We start from the raw sequence: 21,279 nt of genomic DNA, 5'->3' as shown, positions 1-21,279 counted from the left end.
TAAAATGTTTTTGAGTCATTTTAGTAACTTACATTTTTCTAACTCAAACTGCTCACCATAAGATTCATTCATATAGGGATTCTCATAGCATGATTAAACAAAAATGTAGCACAGCTTTAAAAATAATGGAGGGGCATCGCTATGGTTTCTGGGGCTTTTGTAGTTTTCATTGCTTTGAGCCCCCATGAGTAGAGGTTGGTGTCCTTGTCCTTCTAGGTAAACTTCACTCTGGCCCTGGTGTATATGCACAAACAAACACACACACTTTTGTAAAACACAGGTAGTGCAGAGGTAGTCTGAATAACCTAAAGAAAGTGAAAAAAAAAAAAGTGATGTGACACACAGCCAAGTATTGTTACTCAGAATTCGTGCTGTGCATCATCCAAAGTGCAGACACACTGCAGTGAACACACACCCGGAGCAGTGGGCAGCCATTTATGCTGCGACGCCCAGGGAGCAGTTGGGGGTTCAGTCCCTTGCCCAAGGGCAGCTCAGTCATGGTATTGAGGGTGGAAAGAGTCCTGTACATTCACTCCCCCCACCTACAATTGCTGCTGGCCCAAGATTCAGACTCACAGCTTTTGGATTACGATTCCAAATCTCGAACCATTAGGCCACTACTTCCCTCATAAAGCTATGTAATATGGTCATAAATAATCAAATATTTGTCTCATGGCCATTACATTACATCCGTCGGTTTAAAAGACAACAGACTGTCTTGTAGCTAATTACATTACTTCGTATTTAAAATATTGATATCTCAGAGTGATAAAAAAAAAAATTTGTTTTAAATAATTGTGGCATTTATTTGCTGCTTGTTGTATAGTTCTTTAGGAAAACTTGAATCTATGTCAGTAGTTTGGTGTGATTGTCATTATTTTGGTCACATGTTTATTCTGATAGACCGCACGGAAAGACAAAGCTAAATGCTAACAAAGCTAAATACTAATGCCTTCTGAGAATAGACAAATAACAGGATCACCCCAGAGCTGGTGTTTATAATTTTCAGAAATGGCCCTTTTTTTACGTTTTCTTTTCATTCATCCTTTGTAAATAATTGTAAAGAATTATAGTGCCTATGGAGTTTCATTTTAAATTTTTGATTTTAAGGATTTATTTTTTTAATGTGAAATCTGGGTCCTGAAACAAGACCACTGAATAGACAGTATTCAAATGGAAGCGCAAAAAGGTTGCAAAAGCCTGTACTATTACATTATGTAACAATGTGGATCAAACAAAGTTATTTATTTTCATAGTTTTTCCTGAACAATTTAAGCACTGCTTGAGCACACTACGTCCACTCTCTCTGCCCCATGTCATTTTCCCAATCTCAGAAGAGTAGGTGACATGGTGACTGCAACCTATCATTTGCTCTTTTGAGGTTTTGTGTGAAATACTACTTTGAAATAATAATTTTCAGTGTAGTTGATATGATTTGAAAAACTTCAGTTCAGTCATTAAAAGATAGAAAGGGAAAATTTCTCAAACCTGATTGGTCAGTCCCTCTTCAATACTTTATTACTATGCTGTTTATTGGAGAGTGATTGTGTCTTCGGCCATATCCTTTTTAAGTATTTGAAGTTCATATTTTTATTGCAGATTTACAATGTGAAGATCAACTAGTTGCAGTATTGCAAAGTTACATCCACAAGATGGGGGCAGAGTCCTCTCATTCAACTACTGTGACTTTTTAGTCGGAAATGGAAGATGTGGACCTATTTTCCAAGTGTATCAAAAGCCCAACATCTGTCAGTTCATTTTAGTAACTCAATTTTTTTTACTCAAACTGCTCGTCAATATATTCATTCAAATAGTGGTTCTCATAGCATGGTTAAATAAAAATGTAGCACAGCTTTGAAAAATAATGTAATGGAGGGGCATCGCTACAGTTTGTGGGGCCTTTGTAGTTTTCATTGCCCCATGAGTAGAGATTGGTGTCCATGTCCTTCTGGGTAGAGTTCACTGTGGCCCTCAAGGGTGATCTTTGGTGTATACGCACACACAAACACACACACTTATGTACAGCAAAAACACCAGTAGCGCAGAGGTAATCATCAATAATGTTTGACTATCTAAAGAAAGTGATGTTACACACAGCCAAGGATGGTGACTCAGAATTCTGCTTTTAACCCATCCAAAGTGCACACACATAGCATTGAACACACACCTGGAGCAGTGGGCAGCCGGGGAACAGTTGGAGATAACTATAAAGATAACGATAAAGATCTGAAAATCGGTCTCAATTTTAAAGAATAGCAGAGCCCACACCACAGCTATAATGATAAAAGCACAGAAAAACGATATCGTTGGAATCACTTTCATGATAAAAAACTCTGACACGCTATCAGAATCAATCCTGCGACAACGGGCTTGAGATTTTAAAGCGGCAGACGAGTGTGTGTTGAGAATAAACAGCCGATATCGTTTGTTGGTGTGGATATCGTTAGCTTTATAGTAATTTTTATCATCCTTGGTGTGAACGGACCTTCCGACCAAAGGCGTAAAAACTTAATTCAAAAGGAAAGCTATGAATTTTTGATTACATCACGAGCAAATTAATATTTTGTATTCAATTAATAATTCAATAAATTTTGCATAATGCATATATATTTGTAAACTTAGTTCTTACAAATCAATCATCCCACTACTGCAAAACTTTATGTAAACCTAATATATATACTGAGTAAAAACTGAATTGACAGTTAGGTATCTAACTGTTAATTATTAAATCAAAGGTTTGGGCCTTCATATACTGCTCTGGGGTATTGCTAAGAAAATAATCAAGAAAATGATGTATGAGTAGCATGTACAGTGCCTACAGAATGTCTTCATACCCCCTCTTTTTTCACATTTTGTTGTGTGGCTGTATGATGTTAAACTGCTTTAAATTACTTTAATAAACCAAAAACTGGATTTATCACAACTTTGCAAATTTAGTAGAAAGTAAACACTGAAAAAAATTTCATTGCACAAATCTTCATACCCTTAACTCAATACTTGGTTGAAACAATTTGGTAACAATTACAGCCTCAGGTTTTTTTGGGGGGTATCTGCAATATTTTTTATTTTTTGCCATTCTTCTCTTAAGGTCATCTCAAGCTCTGTCAGGTTGGCTGGGGACCATTGTTGGACAGCCATTTATAAGTTTCTCCAAATATGTCTGATTGGTTTCAATCCCATCTCTGGCTAGGCCACTAGAGGATGTTCATAGAGTCGTCCCTAAGCCACTGCTGCATTGTCTTGGTTGTGTGTGTAGGGTGTTTATCATGTTGGAAGGTAAACTTTCAGCTGAGTCTGAGGTTCTGGACCATGATTTCATTAAGGATATCTCCATATAAGATCATGGAACTCAACCAGAGTGACCATGAGTGTCTTGGGCACTGCTCTAACCAAGACCCTTCTCCTTTGATTTCTCAGTTTGGCCAGGAGGCTAGATTGTGTCTTGTTTCAAACTTCATCCATTAAGGATTGTGGAGGCCAAATGCTCCTTTGCACCTTCAACATATCAAGCAGCCGTTGATCCTAGTTTCATACATTTGCATTAATGAATATACATATTCCACTTTTGCATTTATCTGTCATCTATCTGTCGTCTAGAAATTTCTTCTGTGCTAGAATGTATTTCTGACCAAAACAGATTCAAGACTGGACAAGTCCAGAAGACATGTACATGATCAGTCAATAATGTCCCACACTCCCTCCAGCAGGAGCCCTGATTTGTCATTCCTTTTGGTTTTGCTTTCACTTTGGGCTTGATAAAGGAACAAATTGTATTTTTCCAACAAAAATCCCTTAGAGCCCTGGAATGACTAGACACACAATTGCGCAAATTATAAATTTTTTTTTTTTTCTTTGATATACTGTGTAGAATTTTAATATCTTTGATGCAGTTATATAAACCAGATAAATAAATAAAAATTCACAAGTATTTGTATTATACACTTTAATAAACATATTTATCATAGGGGGATAATAATTTGTTACTCTTCTGATTTTCGTATCATAATAGTGTCTAATTTCTACAAATCTATAAAAATCCTGTTTCTCCAGGCCAAATTTGATCATTCAATTCAGAAAATCATGATTTTCCCCCTTTGATCTAATAGAACAGTAAGAAGTTACTCCTTTTCGTTTCTAGCTTTGAAAACTTTTATCAATCTGAGCTGGGTAGAACTGAAAATCATAACCAATCCAACTTAATATTCTCCTCTGATGCTCTAGTTTGTAAACCACAGTTCTAAACCACGTTTTGTCCACTGAGTTATATATTCAGATATTTCCTTAAATATATTATTATCACCTAAAAGTGACTGAATTGGAATTTGGCTTTGCAAGATTTCCAACTCTTTTTTAAATGGAGGTATGTATAAAAATAACAGAATGACATTCCAACCGAGCCAAAATCTCCTGTCTTTTTGACTATATATTGTTCTGATAGTGTGACTAGTTTTATGTCATGATTTTTATAACAAAATTTGTATTTTGTTTTAATAACCCAAGTAGAAGTTACACTAAGGATGCATTATGAGTGGATTCCAGACATCTTACCTGATTGCGTGTTGAGACGGATCTTCTTTTCTCCCTCCCCTCTCTCTACATTTGAAGTCGAGACTGAATTCAAGAGTTAAAAGGGATAGAGGCATTCCCACTGTTAGAAGAATCAGTTAGTGTTGGCTGAGGGTATCAAGTTTGCAAAGCATCAGGAGCTGGACAACATTTCAGAATTAAAAGCAGTGAATACAGACCGAGGTAAGTGGGAGTTTTTGTTTACTTAATATTAGTTTTAATAATTATTTTAATATAATATGGGAATAAAGGTTTATGTCTTATTGTAATACAGTACAATATCAAGTGTGTTTACAGAAACACTGATACAAAATTGAAATTTTGAGGTATAAGAGAAACATTAGTGTGAAAGTAATGGTTGTAAAATGTTTACATAAATACATACACAGTAAACACATAATGGTTTTTGCTTGTATAAAGTCATTTTAAATGTTCACACAAACCATCAAATATGTTTGTGTTGCATCGTCTGTCCCTTCATTCTCATATCCACATATCCAAAATGCATCTTTCTTATCGTCCATCTGTTGTGTCTTGAAGTTGTTGAAAACGAAATTTGACAAGGATTTCTATGGGTATTGGGCACACTGTTTTCTCACGATCATTTAATTGCAGGGGAAAGTGGACTGAGGTCAGCTACCTTTTATATTCAGTTGTCCAGAGATCAATAATTAATGACTACATGTCTATTCACTGATATACTGTTATGTAATTTACATCAAACTACTGAAGTACTAAAATTAGTTTTGTGCCTTTATAATACACTGACAAGCACCAACAACACAGGTGGTAATGAGAAAGCCACATGTGGAATAAAAGTTTATCAAAAGTAACTTTTCTACAAACTGAGGTAAATTATATATAGAGACTAGGTTTAGTCATGCACAGAAATAAAAGAGTAAAAGTTATAAAATATAAATTATATGATGACTTGTTCTTACACAGAAGTGAGGAACACAAAAACTCATTTTACACAAAAACTGTAAAGTAATGTATACTGTACAAACACCTATATGAAATTTCTTGTTAGATTTATCATGGTTTTTCACTGTATATAGTAAGGAAAGTTAGTTTAAAAACTAATTAAAACAATACTTTTGTTATTGCAGTGCATGTTTACTTTAATTAAATAAAAAACATAAAAAATATGCAGTTCTTAATTGAGGCAGTGGCTGAACTTTACCTACAAGTTCCTCTTGCCCTTCCTACCTATATATAAAAAATTGCTTTATTACTGGGCATGTTGCTTTTCCCTACTATTTTAGCCATTGTGACATTTATGAGAAGTGGGAAATTTCCACATTCCATTATAAAGGTTGACTTAGTTAGCAGAAAGCCTTAGGAAACATTTTCCCGCTCAACTCAATTTAGTAGGAATTTCTTAGATGATACAGTATAGCAGAGTTGACAGCAAGCGGAGACATGTGTGACCGGATCTCATGAGATGGGAAAAGTGGGAAATCCCAACAACAGCTCTTTTCACTACATGATCCAGCTGTGCCCACAAAAAGGAAATAACTGGTGGGCTTGTGTGTGTGTGTGTGTTTGTGGTGGGTTGTAGGTAAAATGTTCCCACTTGTCAGCCATTAAGAACTTAAAGAAAACATATTATCAGTGCACAGAATGTTTTTGAGAATCTGTATTTATGTATTAGCACATATTTTAACTCTCAGTGAACTATATAGACAACTCAAGTGTCAACAAATTACCTTTCTCTCTTTTCTCTCTTTTCTGGGCCAATATGTTGAGTCATCACTTTTCAGAGAGCACAAACAAAAAGCCAAGTTTGTCTGAGCTCTTGTGTGCAGTCAGATCAGATCACTCTCTCTCTCTCGCTCTGTCTGGACCTTTACACATGAGATAGTCCTCCCAAAACATACCCTCATGTTGTTCCAAACCTGGCTGAACTTCTTTTTCTCTGTAGAAAACAGAAGAAGATATTTTAAATCATGATGGGTAACCAAACCGTTTTAGTTCCTATCGACTTTCCTATCCTATCATTGTCTGTGTTATTATTTATTTAATTTTTTATGTACATTGAAAGTCAATGGGAACCAAAACAGAAGAAAGTCAGACATGTTTGAAATGGCATAACCAGTTAATGGAATAAAGTTTCAGAAGTAGAAGTACACTTTGGCATACAAAAAAAATAAAATAAAATAAATAAAAAACACCTTATATGGAAATCAAATACTTAAAACATATACTTATGCAAACTGAATGTGCAGAAAATAAACTGCGTTTAACTTGCAATTTAAGTAAAATGCATTATAGTGTAAATTTATGTCACATCTTTATGTATTTGCACAATTACTTCTAAAATCAAAAGATCTTTCATATCCATTACTTGGACAAATTTGGTCACCCTTTATTTTAAGGTCCAATTCTAGCCATTTCATAACAAAGCATTAACCATGACATTTGCCTCAATAAACTCCTATTTCATAACCACTTATTAATGGTTAGTGAAGTAGTTGTTAAGTTTAGGTATTGGGTACTAATAAACAGCCAATATGTTAATAATAAGCATACTTATAAGCAAGTAATAGTAAGAACTAGTCCCTATAATAAAGTGTTGCCAGAAATTTTCATAATCATCTGACAGAATCTACACTGACAATTAATAAGTAGCATTGTGCTCCTTCCATCTGCTCTTCCTTACAGGCATCCGAAGGCCATGCCAGGGCCAGATGGATACAGAGAACTATATCCTTGCCAAAACCTTCCTGCGTCTAAAATTTGCTGTCCTCCCAAACCTCCGCTTAAGGGTGAGAAATGGCACAGAGCAACAGACTTTATTTTGAGGAGAGATGTCCAAGAGAAGGACCAACAACGCCAGGCCACCCAGCGCTCCACAGTGGCACAAAACTCACGCCAAGTAATTGCCTCTCATGGTCTGGTCGCTCCCCCAAAGATAAAACCAATCCCAAAACCTCGTCATCTGAAGATGCAGATCCATGTTGAGCAATCACAGCCTGTCCATAATATCATTATGAATTATGTCCCACCTACATCAGACCAAGCTTGTTCAGGTACAACATACAGAATGTCTAATTCCAATTTATTAACATAAACTCCTAGACGATGACTGAGCAAAACCAGTCCTGCATGGACAACATCCTAGTGTCATGACAGCACATGTGAGTAAATCTGTGAACCACTGGCAGACATTCACCAATCTGTTTCCACAGATGGAAAGAATAATGACACTCATTTGGAAAACCGGCACAGTCGTCCAAAAACTACCTCACATAAATCAAAACGGGTCCCTCCGAGCGTACCTGTACCTGCCAGACCTCTTCCCAAAGAGCCAGAGAAAATGATCTCCATGATGGGTGAGTGTTCATTTCCCTTAATGATTTGAATTTATTTCTCATTGCTTGGCGACTTCCAGGCATCTCTCAAGCCAAAAATTCACCAACTATCATATAGTCAACCATTTTTACCATTCAGGTTTTGGGTCTAACATCCCAAGGCCCTTAGTACCACCTAAAAAGGTTATGGAGAGAAGTGTCTACTAAATGCATAAATGTAAGAGTTGGCAGAACAGCTAAGTTTTTTAATTATTGTTACATATAAATCACTATGGCATTTAGGACTCCAAACAAGAAGGTATATGCGTATAAAGCACTTTCAGGTTTCTTATTGTTTGAGAACCAATGTGTCAGCAGTCTGAATGGAGGTTTTATCCATTTTTGTTGGGAAAGCACCAACGAATGATATTGATGAGGGAGTTTATATGGACGTAGACACAACACCAGTCCAGTCTGAATGCTCCAGCTCACCAGTGCTGCCCCACAGACAATCAGGTACTCTAATTCCACCATCATTATCACTTTATCACAATGTATTTCATTGTTAAATCTTACCTTGCAATGATTCTCTTGTCCTCTCCAGCTTCTGAGGTTTGTCCCAATGGCAAACCTCTTTTATCTCCGTCAAAACCAATTCCTGTTTTCAGTGGCCACGATAAAACCAAAATTGAGCACAATGAAGTTGGATTGCACAGCGAGCTTGTCAGAGAAAGTTTGGTTTCTGAGCTACACAAAAAATTCTCAGGAGCAATTAAAGAGAGAGACTGTAGCACCAAAAAGCCTAAAGTATTTAAGGCTAAAGGAGATCACTCGCCCAAAATGCTTAGTAACTCTCAGTTAGAAATGTGCTCACTGTGCTTTCACCCCAAAAGACTGACTGATGGAGAAAGATTACATGAAAATGTAATGGAGAGAGATGGAGAGAGTCCAGAGGACGTTCTTTCTGTGAGAACATACCAAGAAACAGTTGAGGAGGATCTCACGAAGAACGTATTTGAAACTTCTCAGAGGTCTCCAACAATGCTGCCTCTTCCTGGTTTGGTGGACAAACTGATCAAAAGCCCTTCTAAGAGAGACTGCAACTACATGTGTGCTGATACTAAGACAAAGTTGGTGGAGAACTTGTGGCAAGAGCGAAACATCGTAAGAGACAGTGGAATACTACATCGACTCAGTAAGGAACAGCTAAAGCTTCAAGAGGTACCCTAAAGTGTATTAAAATTGGTAATACCTCCTGTTTTTTATGATGTCTACTTAATATTTATATTCTCTGGTGCTCTCCACACTTTCTCCCAACATTCTTTGCCTTTGCCTGTAATTCTCATCCTTTCAACCCTTTACCAGCATCTGTATGAGGTTGTTACATCAGAGCAGTCCTATCTTCAGAGCTTGACGGTGGCTGTGGAGCATTTTCAAGAATCTTCAGAGCTGAAAGACACTTTGGCACCGAGAGACAGAAAGTCATTGTTTTCTAGCATTGCAAAGATCAGAGAGATCAGTCAAAGGTACGGACCAGACATTGTGTATACAATATAAAGTCTGTTCAGCAAGACTGCAGAATAAATGTCTGAGGAGAAAACATTTCGATCTGATTGCTTCCTGTGATCATTGTCATGTTCTGAAGTTTATAATGTTGGGCCTGTATATACTGATATTACTTCTTATGTGCACTACCATTTAAACTACATTTGGGTTTATTTTTGAATAATTTTATTCAGAAATAATGTGATAAATTGATCATCATATAGAGAGCAAAGGCTTTCACACTTTTACAAAAAAGTTATTTCAAATAAATGCTTCAAAAAAATAACAATCCTAAAAATGTAGCATCATTTCCACAATAATATTTAGTAGCACAATGGATTTTGACATTGATAATAATATGAAATATTTCTTGAACTCCAAATCGGATTGGAATTACTTCTGAAAGATTGTGTGACATGGAACACTGGATTAATGGCTGCTGAAAATTTAAATTGAATTAAACTATTTTTTACTATTTTGAGCACTTTCTTGTTACTTTTCTAATGGAACATTTTCATATATCAATTTGATGAACTTCATAGTGACTTCATACATTCATGAAAAAAATGACCTTTAAATCAAAAATAATTGTTAAAGTGGCTCTGAAAAGTTAGTTGCGGAAAAAAAACTTTAGGATCGTTCATTTGCATATGCCACTTTTTAAGCTATATGTTGTATAATGCAATTAAATTCAGGCATTTTTCATTGTGACTTAAGTGTCCAAATACTTACTTATATCTTATGCAAACTCTTTTCTCAGCTTCATGGATGCGATGCTGTTGGAGCTGGCCTCAAGTGTGTTCTGCTACGTAATCTGTGATGTTGTACACCAATATGCTCTTGGACCCTTTGATGCTTATATAAATTACATCCGTAATATGCCCTACCAGGAGCAGACATTGCACAACCTTGGGTAAAAAAAAATTTGTTATTGATGTTTATTTATGCAAATTGGTTGGATGTTTATGATTAAAGTGTCTGCTGTCGAAAATGTAATATATTTAGAATCTATGTTGTACTGTAATCAGAAAAGAGAGTCCTCAGATTGTGGAGATCTTGCATAAACTACAGGAACACCCTCGATGCAACCGCCTTCCCCTCAAATCTTTCCTTTCACTGCCATTTCAGCGAATCACACGGCTTAAAATCTTAATGGAGGTGAGCGATGAGAAGCACCAGCATAATAAGCATGAGAATGCTTCATTGTTTTTAAATGTTACATCACTGAATATGTCAAACATTTCGATGCAATGCAGAATATCCAGAAGAAGGCCATTCCAGGGTCAGACTGTGAGGCCTCAGCATTGAGAGCTCTGTCGGAGATCTCCAGGGTATGAATGCCAAGCTGCTAAACATTTTCTCAAAGACTGCTATTGTATAAAAATCAGTTTGCTGCATTATGTTGTATGCTTTGTGCCGTCTTCATCTACAGCTTCTAGAAGCTTGCAACTGGCAGGTGGGCAGAATGAAACAGATGGAAGAAATAGTGCAGATTGCTAACAAGATTAAGTTTGCATGCAAGGTACTGTAGTCGCAGGTGGCCGCTGGGAAACTGTTTGCACATCCATTTTGTAATGTGTAATTCATTTATTCTTTTCATCGATGTCTGTCTGTTTTTGGATCTTTCTGTCTCTCTCAGGCCCTGCCTCTTGTGTCTTCCTCCCGCTGGCTTGTGAAGCAGGGAGATCTGGTGCAAATCTCTTTGAAGGAAAACATGTTTGGCCAGAGAAAAGTGTGTCCTGTACTTCTGTTCCTCTTTAATGATCTGCTGCTGGTGGCCACCAGGAAAGGGTAGGAGAGGCTAATCAATGAGTTTATCAAATGAGCCGATTTAAATGCTTACTTACTGAGAAGTTTCTTTGGTTTTCATTAGGTTTTAGTTTCTAGGAAGATGGATTTTTCCTTATATATCTTTTATCTTATGGATGTCTCCGTAATTTAAAGTGACAGATTCAACTATTTATCTAGCTGGTTTGCACTGATATTAAAATGGGACTGAATATTGTTGTATACAATATATGTTATGGTCAGTAACAAACAAATTGACAATATTTAAATTCTGAGCAGTTTTATCCAAATAATTGTATTTATTTTTTTGTATAATTTTAAATGCCACAAATTTATTTAAGTGTCAAACTACATCATTGCACAGTGCGAAAATATTTATTTTGAGATTTGCTAAAGATGAATGTCTTTTAAAAAGTGATTTTAATGAGCATTAGATGACAGAAAAGGTAATCTAAATGTTAAAATAGATGATAAAAGTGTAAATATATCCAATATTCACAGATACCAATAAATGTACATAGAAACCTCTAACAATAACCAATGACCAATATGGTGCTGATATACTGTGTACAAGAATTGCTAAAATCCTATTTTAAAGATAGCATTTATGGATAAATAGATTGTCAATCTAAGATTGAAATACAGTACACTATACCATTCAAAAATGTGGGGTGGGTAAATTATTTTTATGCTTTCCTCTCTTAAATCTCTACATTGATGGAAAAATACAGTAAAAACAATAATATTGTGAAATAAAAATATTAATCTTCTTTTCTTAATATTTTAAAATATAATGTATAACGGTGATGAATTTTCAGCAGTCATGTTTTCAGCATCACATGATACTTTAGAAATCATTCTCATATGCTGATTTGGTGCTCAATAAATATTTTTTTTATTATATTCAATGTTGAAAACATTTGTCCTGCTTTTTTGGAAACTCCTATAATTTCTTAAGGATTCTGTGATTAATAGAAAGTTCAGAAGAACAGCATTTATTTGAAACTGAAATCACTCTAACGTTATTAATGTTTTACTGTCACTCTCGATTCATTTAATTGCTGAATAAAACTGTAATTTTTTTCTTTTTTTTTTTTATCTTACTGACCCAAACTTTTAAACACTATAGATGCAGCAGATTATCATTTGTGACCCTGGAGCACAAAACCAGTCATAAGTAGCAGAGGTATATTTGTAGCAGTAGCCAACAATACATTGTAAGGGTCAAAATGATCAAATTTTCTTTTATGCCAGAAATCATTAGGATATTAACCTATTTAATCCCAAATTGGGTTTAATTGCAAATTGAATCCCAAATTAATATAAAATCAATAATATTTTTTTTTATTTGTTTTTGAAAAGTGTATGAATAACTGTATTTTGTGTATAAAAAAATTAAAATGTACCCTTTTGACTGGCTTTGTGGCCCAGGGTCCCATTTTTGTCTGTGTACCTACCCATCCTAAGGTGTTCATGTCTTTTGTGAATGCAGGTTGGATCGTTTTGTAGTTCATGACTACGTGCACCGCTCTCTGATAGAAGTGACCGAGGGCAAAGATCTGGAGGAGGAGCTGGAGGGATGTGAGCTGAACCGGATATTTAGGCTCGTCCTTTTGCATAATCACCGGAGCGTCACCTCTCAGCTTCTACTGCAAACAAGTTCAGAGTTCGTACCAACAATGCAAAGAACCATAACAGTCAAGCATGGCCTTTATGGCAAGATGAAAGCAAACCATTACAAATCCTAAAATCTTTCCCTTAATAAACACATCTTCTGGTTTTCTTAGAGCTGAGAAGGACTTGTGGGTGGAGCTCCTGGGTGGGCGGAGAGATGGAGAGGATACGGTGTATGAAGAGTGGGGTAAGAATGAATCACTAAATGCATTACTTGTTTTCATGTGTGTTTGTATGAGTCATTTCAACAGAAACCAAAAAATATATAATAGTACATATATCATAACGACACCATCTTGAATTTGAATGGTTATCCTTCATTATTAGCCTATATAATATTATAATAATCATTGTATTTGTATTATTATCTATTACATACATGGCTAACAATGATTTGGGGTCAGTTAGGTTACCTCTAAATATCACATAACAAAACACATATTTATATGAATATATGTCTGATCTTGTGTTTTGCTTATAACTGTTATTTATTGACAGTACGTACAAAATAATTTAACTTTGGGAGTTCTGTAAATAATTTGTAATAGTATGCAATAAACAACAGCTTGTGCAGCTACACATTGTCCACCAGGGGGCAAAATTGTCAATGGCTTCAAGATTGTGTTTCCAAAAATAGGAAACATCTGTTCTTCATCAGAGAAAACAATTCACTGTGTTGATGCTCTTTAGAATTATAATTATAAAGTAAAAAAAAAAAAAAACGATGTACACATTTTAATCAAATAGGCATTGTGTCTAAGACTGTCCTCAGGTGCAATGTGTAGAGGTGTACAGTGGACAACAACAAGGAGAGCTTAGTCTACAGCTGGGAGATATGATCAACGTCATGCAGAAGACTTCAGATGGTACTGTTGCAACATAACCCTGCCATTCTGAATTCAGTAAGTCTAAAATCAGTGAATGCTTTTTGAATCGGCCTGCTAATTCTCTCGTTTCTGGTCTTTTGTAGGGTTCCTGGAAGGCCGCAGGGTACAGGACGGACAGCGGGGCTGGTTCTCCACTGCATGTGTTGTAGAGATCACCAATGAACATGTGCAGAGACGTCATCTTCGTCAGCGGTATCATGTCCTACAGACAGCCACACGCCTGCTGAAACAACGCAGTGGGAGCCTTGACCTTCCAACCACAAAATGCTTTAAATGAGAGACTGTCTACATTGCAATTTGCATTTTTTCACTTACTGACTTAAAATAAATTAGTAAATAATTATATGTACAATCTATGTATAATTTAACTGAACTACTGCCAGGTGGTCGTTTGGTCTTGGTTTATATATATATTTTATGTGTCTGGTTTTACAGAACAACTTCAAACATCTCTGCATGTGATTTAAGAAACACTGAAACGACTTTCTATGGTTTGCAACAAATAATGTGGTCAGTAATTATTTTTGCTCCATCTTGCAAACATGGAGTTGCTTTTTTAATTTTATTTTGATATAAATTAATTTTTATTTTTATGTAGCCTAATGTACTGTACAGGACATGCATATTTCCTTCTGTTATATTCCTTTCTGTTTAAATAAATTTTGTAATATAATCCATATACCTCTATTCCATTTTTGTCCGTTTTTGGTCATTTGACACCTCAACTTTCCACACTTATTTGCTTATATCTTCACTGTTTTGAATGACACCTTACATGTGAAGTTTGAAGCTTCCCTTATTTTGCATGTGAACAAACAATATTTCATTATTTGGTTTTCCTGTAATTTTCCTGGAAATACGATATAGAGCACAGACACAACTAGAGTTTTTTTTTTTGTCCCTATAACTAGCAATAACTCTGTAACTAGACAGTATTTTAGGCAGTACTTTGTAAATTGCTCAAAGACGAAAAAGGGTTTTGAAAAAAGTAACAAAGTGACGTGGCATACAGCCAAGTATGGTGACCCATTCTCAGAATTTGTGCTATGCATTTAACCCATCCAAAATGCACACACACACACAACAGTGATCAGCCATTTATGCTGCGGCATCCCGAGGAGCAGTTGGGGGTTTGGTGCCTTGCTCAAGGGCACCTCAGACGTGGTATTTGACTCAAACCCACAACCCTTAGGGTTAGGAGTCAAACTCTATAACCGCTAAGCCACGACTTCCCCAATCATAAAAACTATAAGTTTACTATACTGCTTTAAATTGTTGTTGTTTTCCGAGAAAAAAATTATAAATATTATAATTTATTTCCCTGATTTACAGAAGAGACCCACTAAAATTGCCCATTGGTCAGTAAGATTTTTTTTACTCATTTAAAACAATAATATGTAATATGCTGCTTTATTCTTTTATATATTTTATTATTTACACATCAGAATGCGCATGTTGTTTGAATTTTTACACTGAATGACAATGTAACACTGTTTCAACCAAATTTTTACATTTTATCTACCAAAAATGTATTTGAAAACTTAAAAGTAGACACTTTACTTACATTTAATATGCTTTCTATGGACATAAAATCACTTTTGTTAACGTCTTTGAACCATATTATATTATATTATATTATATTATATTATATTATATTATATTATATTATATTATATTATATTATATTATATTATATTATATTATATTATCAAACTGCATGGCATTTCGAAACCAATCAAATTAATCCGCAGGCATAACTTTCAGCCAATAGCTGCTGTGCATTTTCAGTGCGAGTCTGAACCAATAGAAAGCAGAATCTGTCTGAAGTCGTCCAATCAGAGCGGAGCCTTAGCCGCAGTTCGCCTACATCGACGATCGGACGTGTAACTCATTTAGAGTTGAAGAAATACCAGGCGAAAAAGAAAAGGTATGATATCGATTTATCTAAAAATATAGATTAAAAGCAAATTCAGATCAATTATGTCGGCAGTAGCGTATTTAAACGCGTCTCAGTGAAGCACACGATAGGGTTTTATGCTCTATTCGCATGTTTGTGTGGTTTCACTAAACTTTGTCAGTCTTTGTTTCGTCTCTGTAATGACAAACAGCAAAATGTGTGCTTTTATTTTTCATCGCAACTGAGGATCTTTTTTGTCGTTGTTAGTGAAATACGACGAGTAAAATAAGTTTGTCGTGAGCGGTTAAGCTATTACAGAGATTTTATTTATTTATTTTTTATCTTGGTTCCACGCAGCTTTATCTCATTATATTACACAACTCCACAGTTTATGTCGGCTTTTCATTTAATTGTTTTCAAAATTGTTGCATTATCAAGTGCAGCCTGCAATGAGGAATTTCTTTTCATTACTAAAACAAAAGAGATTAAAGGTCGCTGATCATTAGCTGATTCAGTTGAAGGAATTGCTCAAACTCCGGGATAAAGTATTCCTTCTCAAATATAAACTCTATTCCTATGAGGGGGAATAGGTCAGTTTTGGAACACAGATTGTAATTGAGCCTGTGCTTTGAAAGGATTCCAGTCAAATTACTTAAACCAACCTGTTGCTTTAAAGAGCCAAGAACCATGCTGAATGATGTTGGCTTTAATGAATGTTATTCTCAGTTGTCCCTGTTGCTTTAGAGATCAAGAGAGTTAAAGTGGAGCCTGTTTGAGTTTGGTCATGTTGCATTGATGCCTCTAGTGTTGCCAGTGTTATTCAGACCTCATGTAAAGTCTGCTAAATTTGGCAATACATTATTATTTTGCAATAGCTAATGTGAGCTTGTGTCTTGTGGTCATGTCACTGCTATTGTGCTGGCCAATAATGACAGGAACTTTGAAGTGTCATGTGAAGGAAAGGGAGTCGGATCACACTATTTGTAACAGTGTAAATGTCATCAGATGTTTTTAAAAGTATAGAGCAGCTGTGAATGTTTGACTTGAAACCTTGACAATTAGTCAATCAAGTTTGACAATACAATAAATGCAGCAATTCTGACTGACTAATGCATGTCCTCTAAAGTTGACATTAAATGTAAAAATTCTTCTTATAATTTTTTTTAAATGCATCTCATAGATTTTATTGCAAATGATTCATCCATGCATGGCTCATAAAAAAAAAAATAGAGCTAGAAAACAAAACCCCTATCAACATAAGGAAAAAATATCTGTCGATACATGGATACAATGTCCAAATTATCTGTTTGTTGAACACTTACTTCGATCATTGTTTTGGCTGATATTTCAATGATATTTTAACTTTTCATGAAATTTATTATAGATTTTTCCAGTGAAATTAAACATAGGCCAAAACAGGGATGAGCTCGACCGATTGTAAACAAAATGTGCAAAGTCTTTTGAATTTTTTTTTGAATTTTGAATGGCTGGTTTAAATCTTAAACTGTGTGCTCTCTCTCTCTCTCTCTCTCTCTCTCTCTCTCTCTCTCTCTCTCTCTCTCTCTCTCTCTCTATATATATATATATATATATATATATATATATATATATATATATAATTTGCTGGAGGAGTATGTTCACTTTCGGATATTTATGATTTAGGTTGTTATGGTTATTAGTGTTCAGGAATAAAATATCAGTTTGCCTTATATGTGTATCATAACATTAAAACAATGAATATGGTACCAATCATAAATTATATTGATTAAACTTATTTTTCTTTCTTAAAAAAAAAAAAAAAATCCTATTTTAGATTTCTAACTGCTGTCTCTGCAGATCCGGTTTCATCTTTTTCCCTGTCTTTGAATCTTGGATTAGTTCTTTCAGATGTTACCATAATATCAATTCCTGTAGAACTGGCTTGGGATTTAATTTCATTGTGTGATTTCTTTGATTTGTTCTGTTGTCTCCAGGCAGGGGTGTGTATATGTGTGTGAGAGAAGGGGTAGGCTGCATTGGGAGCAGCTATGGGTGAGATCGAGGGCACCTACCGCTCCTTGCAGACCCCTGCAGGGACACGGCTCGGAGCTCAGAACAACACCGGCATCAGCACCCTGGAGCCCGGGCAGACCCTCAGCTCAGTTGTGGGAGCAGGAGGGAAAGGCCACGGAAGGGGCCTGCAGATCCGCGTCCAGGGCCTGGATGATGCTCAGGAGTTTTATGATCTTGAGGTGAGTGAGTCCCTTGACATCAGCTCAGTCTTTTTGTCTCTGTTCATCTCCATATATGTTTGTGAGTTTTTATGTAGTTGTGATGAATGTCACTAATATAATATAAAGTGTCTTTTAATGAGCTTTTTTATTTGGCCCATGGTAAACTCTAATTTTGGGATCGGTAAGATTTTTTTTTTTTTTTTTTTTTTTTTTTTACTGTGTTACACTAAAATACATTAAAAACATTGAAATGATGTGTGAAATATCTTTAAAACGTAACTTATTCTTGTGGTGACAAAACAGAATTATCAGCAGCCATTGCTCCAGTGTCCCACATATTTCCAAAAATGTTTGAACGTTCGTGTATTTCATAAAGGTCATGTCTTAGACTAGTTTAATGATTCTTCTAAAGTATTCGAGGTGGGAAGTTTGATTCATTTTCAATAATTTTCAAACTGTCTTTTTTAGTGGTTGTCCATTCAGTGATTGTTCAGTGAATCATTTTCATTTCAAAAATGTTTTAAGTCTCCATGTGGCGTTTTTCTTTTTTTATATTGCTTGTTTATTTTTATATTGGTGCACTGAATAAAAAATTTGCATAATAATATAACTGTTATGAATTAGAATAACTTGTATTCATTTATCAAAATAAAAAGTGTAGAAAAACATGGCTTGATTTATATTTTTTAACTGTATTTTCGTTGTAGTTTACTTTTTTTTATTATTAAACCCAATTAAACCTTTTATATTTACTTTGCTACAACCTGTCTTGTTGAACTGTTGAAATGATTCATATCACATATTGTTACACCGTGAACTTTCTTCCGTGGTTGTCTGGTTAATTGTTTGCCTGGATGTTTTGTTTGTTTGATTCCGCTGCACAAATATTGTACATTTGCTATTGTGTTTGCAAAGCTACCCAAAGTTTATTTAAAAATAAGCACACACACACTGTAGCCGGAACACTGTGTTTGGTTTTGTCCATTTGGGGCTGTGCTGGAGAACATAAACGTCCATCTCTCTGGAGACCTCTGGCAGTCTTGTGTTGCGTGTTGGGTTGTGGTGGGTGACAGCTGCCACATGGCTTTAGCACTTAAATCCTGCATCTATAAGTCTGTTTTACACCCTTGGCCTGAAATCACTTTCTATGTGCTAGCCTGGCTGTATTTACACATCTGATCTGATGTATGCATTTCTGCATTGATGTTCTGTTTTTATCACTGTGGGTGAAAATAAAAAAGGGTAAGATATTCGGTGAGGATGCATTGCTTAAGTTTCCTACAATATCATTTTAGCATTTGAATACAAAATGACATGGACACGTCAAGATTTAAGATTTTGTGTGTTTGTGCAGTTTTGAGGTTAGAAGTGTGGCTTTTAAAGGGCTTTTATTGTTGCCAGCTGCTTAATGAGGAATATGGAAAAACGCCAACACCTGAATCCGTCTTAAAGGAATAGACCTCAGGCCGTCCAAGATGTACATGAGTAGGTTTCTTCATCTGTACCGATTTGGAGGAATTTAAAACCTGACTTTCTCACCAGTGGATCCTCTGCAGTGAATGGGTGCCATAGAATGAGATTCCAAACTGTTGAATAAAAACAAATAATCCATAACACCACTCCAGTCCATCCATATTGTAAAGGAAAAGTTGTGTGTTTGTAAAAGGTAAATCCTTCATTAAGAAGTTTTATCAGCTGTTTGGCCTCTCATTCTGACGGCACCCATTCACTGCAGAGGATCCATTGGTGGTCAAGTGATGTAAAGCTGGATTACTCCAAATTTAGGGAAATTATTCAGAAAAATTCAGGAAACGTTTATTTGTGGGGTGAACTATTCCTTTAACATCTCTTTTTGGATTGATATGGAAGATTATCTATAAGACCGTGTTTTGGTAGAGGATGAGAACTTCCCATGATTAGATCAGATAACAATGCACTTTGAATTCCCCTGTTACAAACACAAGATAGTGGTAAATGGTCATTATCCAGCTTTATTAGGCTACAGGACTCTGGAATGCGGTGGCACCAGCAAACATGCTGTACTGAAGCAGAGACACCCTGCTGGAAGTAAATGAATCTTCATACGTCTAGATAATAGAAGAACAATGGGGTTAAATCTGGTTCAAAGATTTATTACTCTTTCTAGTGTTCCTCTGGAGTGTATTGGGACATGTTTTCCATTACACTTAATTTAGCACTGGTAAGTGTGTTTGAAATGTGGTATTGATTGGTCTGTTGTCAGATGGTGTGGATGTTTTATTAGGCAGATTGTGTAATGATTCACAAGGCAACATGGTTTCCTGATCTGTTTCATGATGCACAAACTGACGCTAATGCAGGCTGGTGTTGCTCATGAAAGGGGTTTGTTTATTCTCAGCAGGAGTGTGTGTGTGTGTGTCTGTCTGTGTGTGTGCACGTGCACTTGTGTACTCGCTGCATTGTGGGTCTGATGTCATGTTGCCACATCTGTTTCCAAGATGGGACTGTGTTCTCGAATGCACACCCAGGTACACAAGTGTGAGAGCTGTGGGAAAATATACCAAATTGACTCTCAGGACTAAACTGCCTGACCAAAGAAATAAAGACAGATGTGCTGAACTACTGTTCATGTTAGTGTAAAAACACACAAAAGTATGCATTGACTGGTGACAGTTGTTTTAATTTAGAGAGCTTTGATTTAGTTTTATAAATGTACAAGTTTAAAACCCTGGGTTTGTTTTTTGTTCAAATGCAGACACTTTTTTTTTTTTCATAATCAACAAGATGGTGCATTTTCTGAACAACTGACCAGTCTGAAATTTTTACATGAATTGTCAAAACCTGTCTATCTGAATGTCTTTTCATTAATTCAATAATAATAATAATAATAATAATATATAATATTAATTATTTTAAATTAAATGTTGCATCCTATTCCTCTCTCTTTTCTCAAATTATTTCCAGTCACACTGTCATATCAAATAAAGCTAGAAATGTGCAAATAAATAAGTAAAGGTTGAGAGCAAAAGACAAAATTTAAGAATGTAAAAAGAGGAAAAATAAAATACTAAGGGAAAAAAATCAATACATTGCCTTACAAACCAAGAGTAAAAAATGAAAGCAAAAAAAGTAAAATACTAAAATAGTTATTATCTGTAATTATACAATGTCAAAATTTGCTTAAATAAGATGTCTTCATCATTCGAGTGCCGAAGTCGTCATCGGATTGGTTAAATTCTACAGGATTTCCACGAGACATATCGCGTTCTTTAACACTCCGCCTAGGAACAAAGATACTGTGGCGCCAAACCCCTTCACGAAAGAAGAAAGCCAACTTGTTTACAACTGTGAAGAGGGTTGCTTATCAGGATTAACTAAACGCTAGGCTTTCAAAAATATGTCAAATATTTAAAGTTCGCGTCATAGAATCTTTAAAA

The 21,279-nt window shown here is 35.5% G+C and overlaps 2 protein-coding genes and 1 long non-coding RNA gene across 7 annotated transcripts in view; all 3 read left to right on the top strand.

Annotated features, from left to right (window-relative positions):
* Nucleotides 1-4,607: 4,607 nt before the first annotated feature.
* LOC127959360 (uncharacterized) lies at nt 4,608-7,882 on the top strand. The gene is made up of 3 exons (XR_008154248.1): nt 4,608-4,749; nt 7,231-7,598; nt 7,758-7,882. It is a non-coding gene; the product is annotated as an uncharacterized LOC127959360 (long non-coding RNA).
* A 470-nt stretch (nt 7,883-8,352) lies between these two features.
* Nucleotides 8,353-14,420, top strand: LOC127960154 (rho guanine nucleotide exchange factor 5). Its single transcript, XM_052559742.1, has 11 exons — nt 8,353-9,080; nt 9,225-9,385; nt 10,165-10,317; nt 10,433-10,562; nt 10,661-10,735; nt 10,837-10,926; nt 11,044-11,195; nt 12,685-12,858; nt 12,980-13,053; nt 13,628-13,732; nt 13,837-14,420. Exons 1-11 carry the CDS (start codon nt 8,412-8,414, stop codon nt 14,028-14,030), a joined length of 1,977 nt encoding a protein of 658 aa, XP_052415702.1. The 5' UTR covers nt 8,353-8,411; the 3' UTR covers nt 14,031-14,420.
* Nucleotides 14,421-15,570: 1,150 nt separating this feature from the next.
* The window catches only part of farp2 (FERM, RhoGEF and pleckstrin domain protein 2), a 53,194-nt gene continuing 47,485 nt past the window's right edge, over nt 15,571-21,279 (top strand). For 4 of the 5 annotated variants that reach the window (XM_052558531.1, XM_052558530.1, XM_052558529.1 and 1 more), the window contains exons 1-2: nt 15,581-15,680; nt 17,624-17,881. In XM_052558531.1, the coding sequence (XP_052414491.1) occupies nt 17,678-17,881 (204 nt within the window). In that variant the 5' untranslated portion in view covers nt 15,581-15,680; nt 17,624-17,677. Of the gene's footprint in view, nt 15,681-17,623; nt 17,882-21,279 lie in introns of all 5 variants that reach the window. The other variant, XM_052558528.1, reaches the window with a different exon arrangement.

The sequence above is a fragment of the Carassius gibelio genome, chromosome B6 (genome assembly GCF_023724105.1).
Source record: "Carassius gibelio isolate Cgi1373 ecotype wild population from Czech Republic chromosome B6, carGib1.2-hapl.c, whole genome shotgun sequence".
In the NCBI taxonomy this organism is placed as follows: Eukaryota; Metazoa; Chordata; class Actinopteri; order Cypriniformes; family Cyprinidae; genus Carassius; species Carassius gibelio.
The sequence above is the reverse complement of the archived record's forward strand: the minus strand, read 5'-3'. Positions and strand labels throughout refer to the sequence as shown.

Excerpts from the sequence above, each read along its gene's own strand:
- LOC127960154 (XM_052559742.1), top strand. The coding sequence starts at position 8,412 with ATGTATTTCATTGTTAAATCTTACCTTGCAATGATTCTCTTGTCCTCT. Across the intron at positions 10,563-10,660 it reads GGCTTAAAATCTTAATGGAG|AATATCCAGAAGAAGGCCAT; the intron begins GTGAGCGATGAG and ends GATGCAATGCAG. Across the intron at positions 10,927-11,043 it reads AGATTAAGTTTGCATGCAAG|GCCCTGCCTCTTGTGTCTTC; the intron begins GTACTGTAGTCG and ends TGTCTCTCTCAG.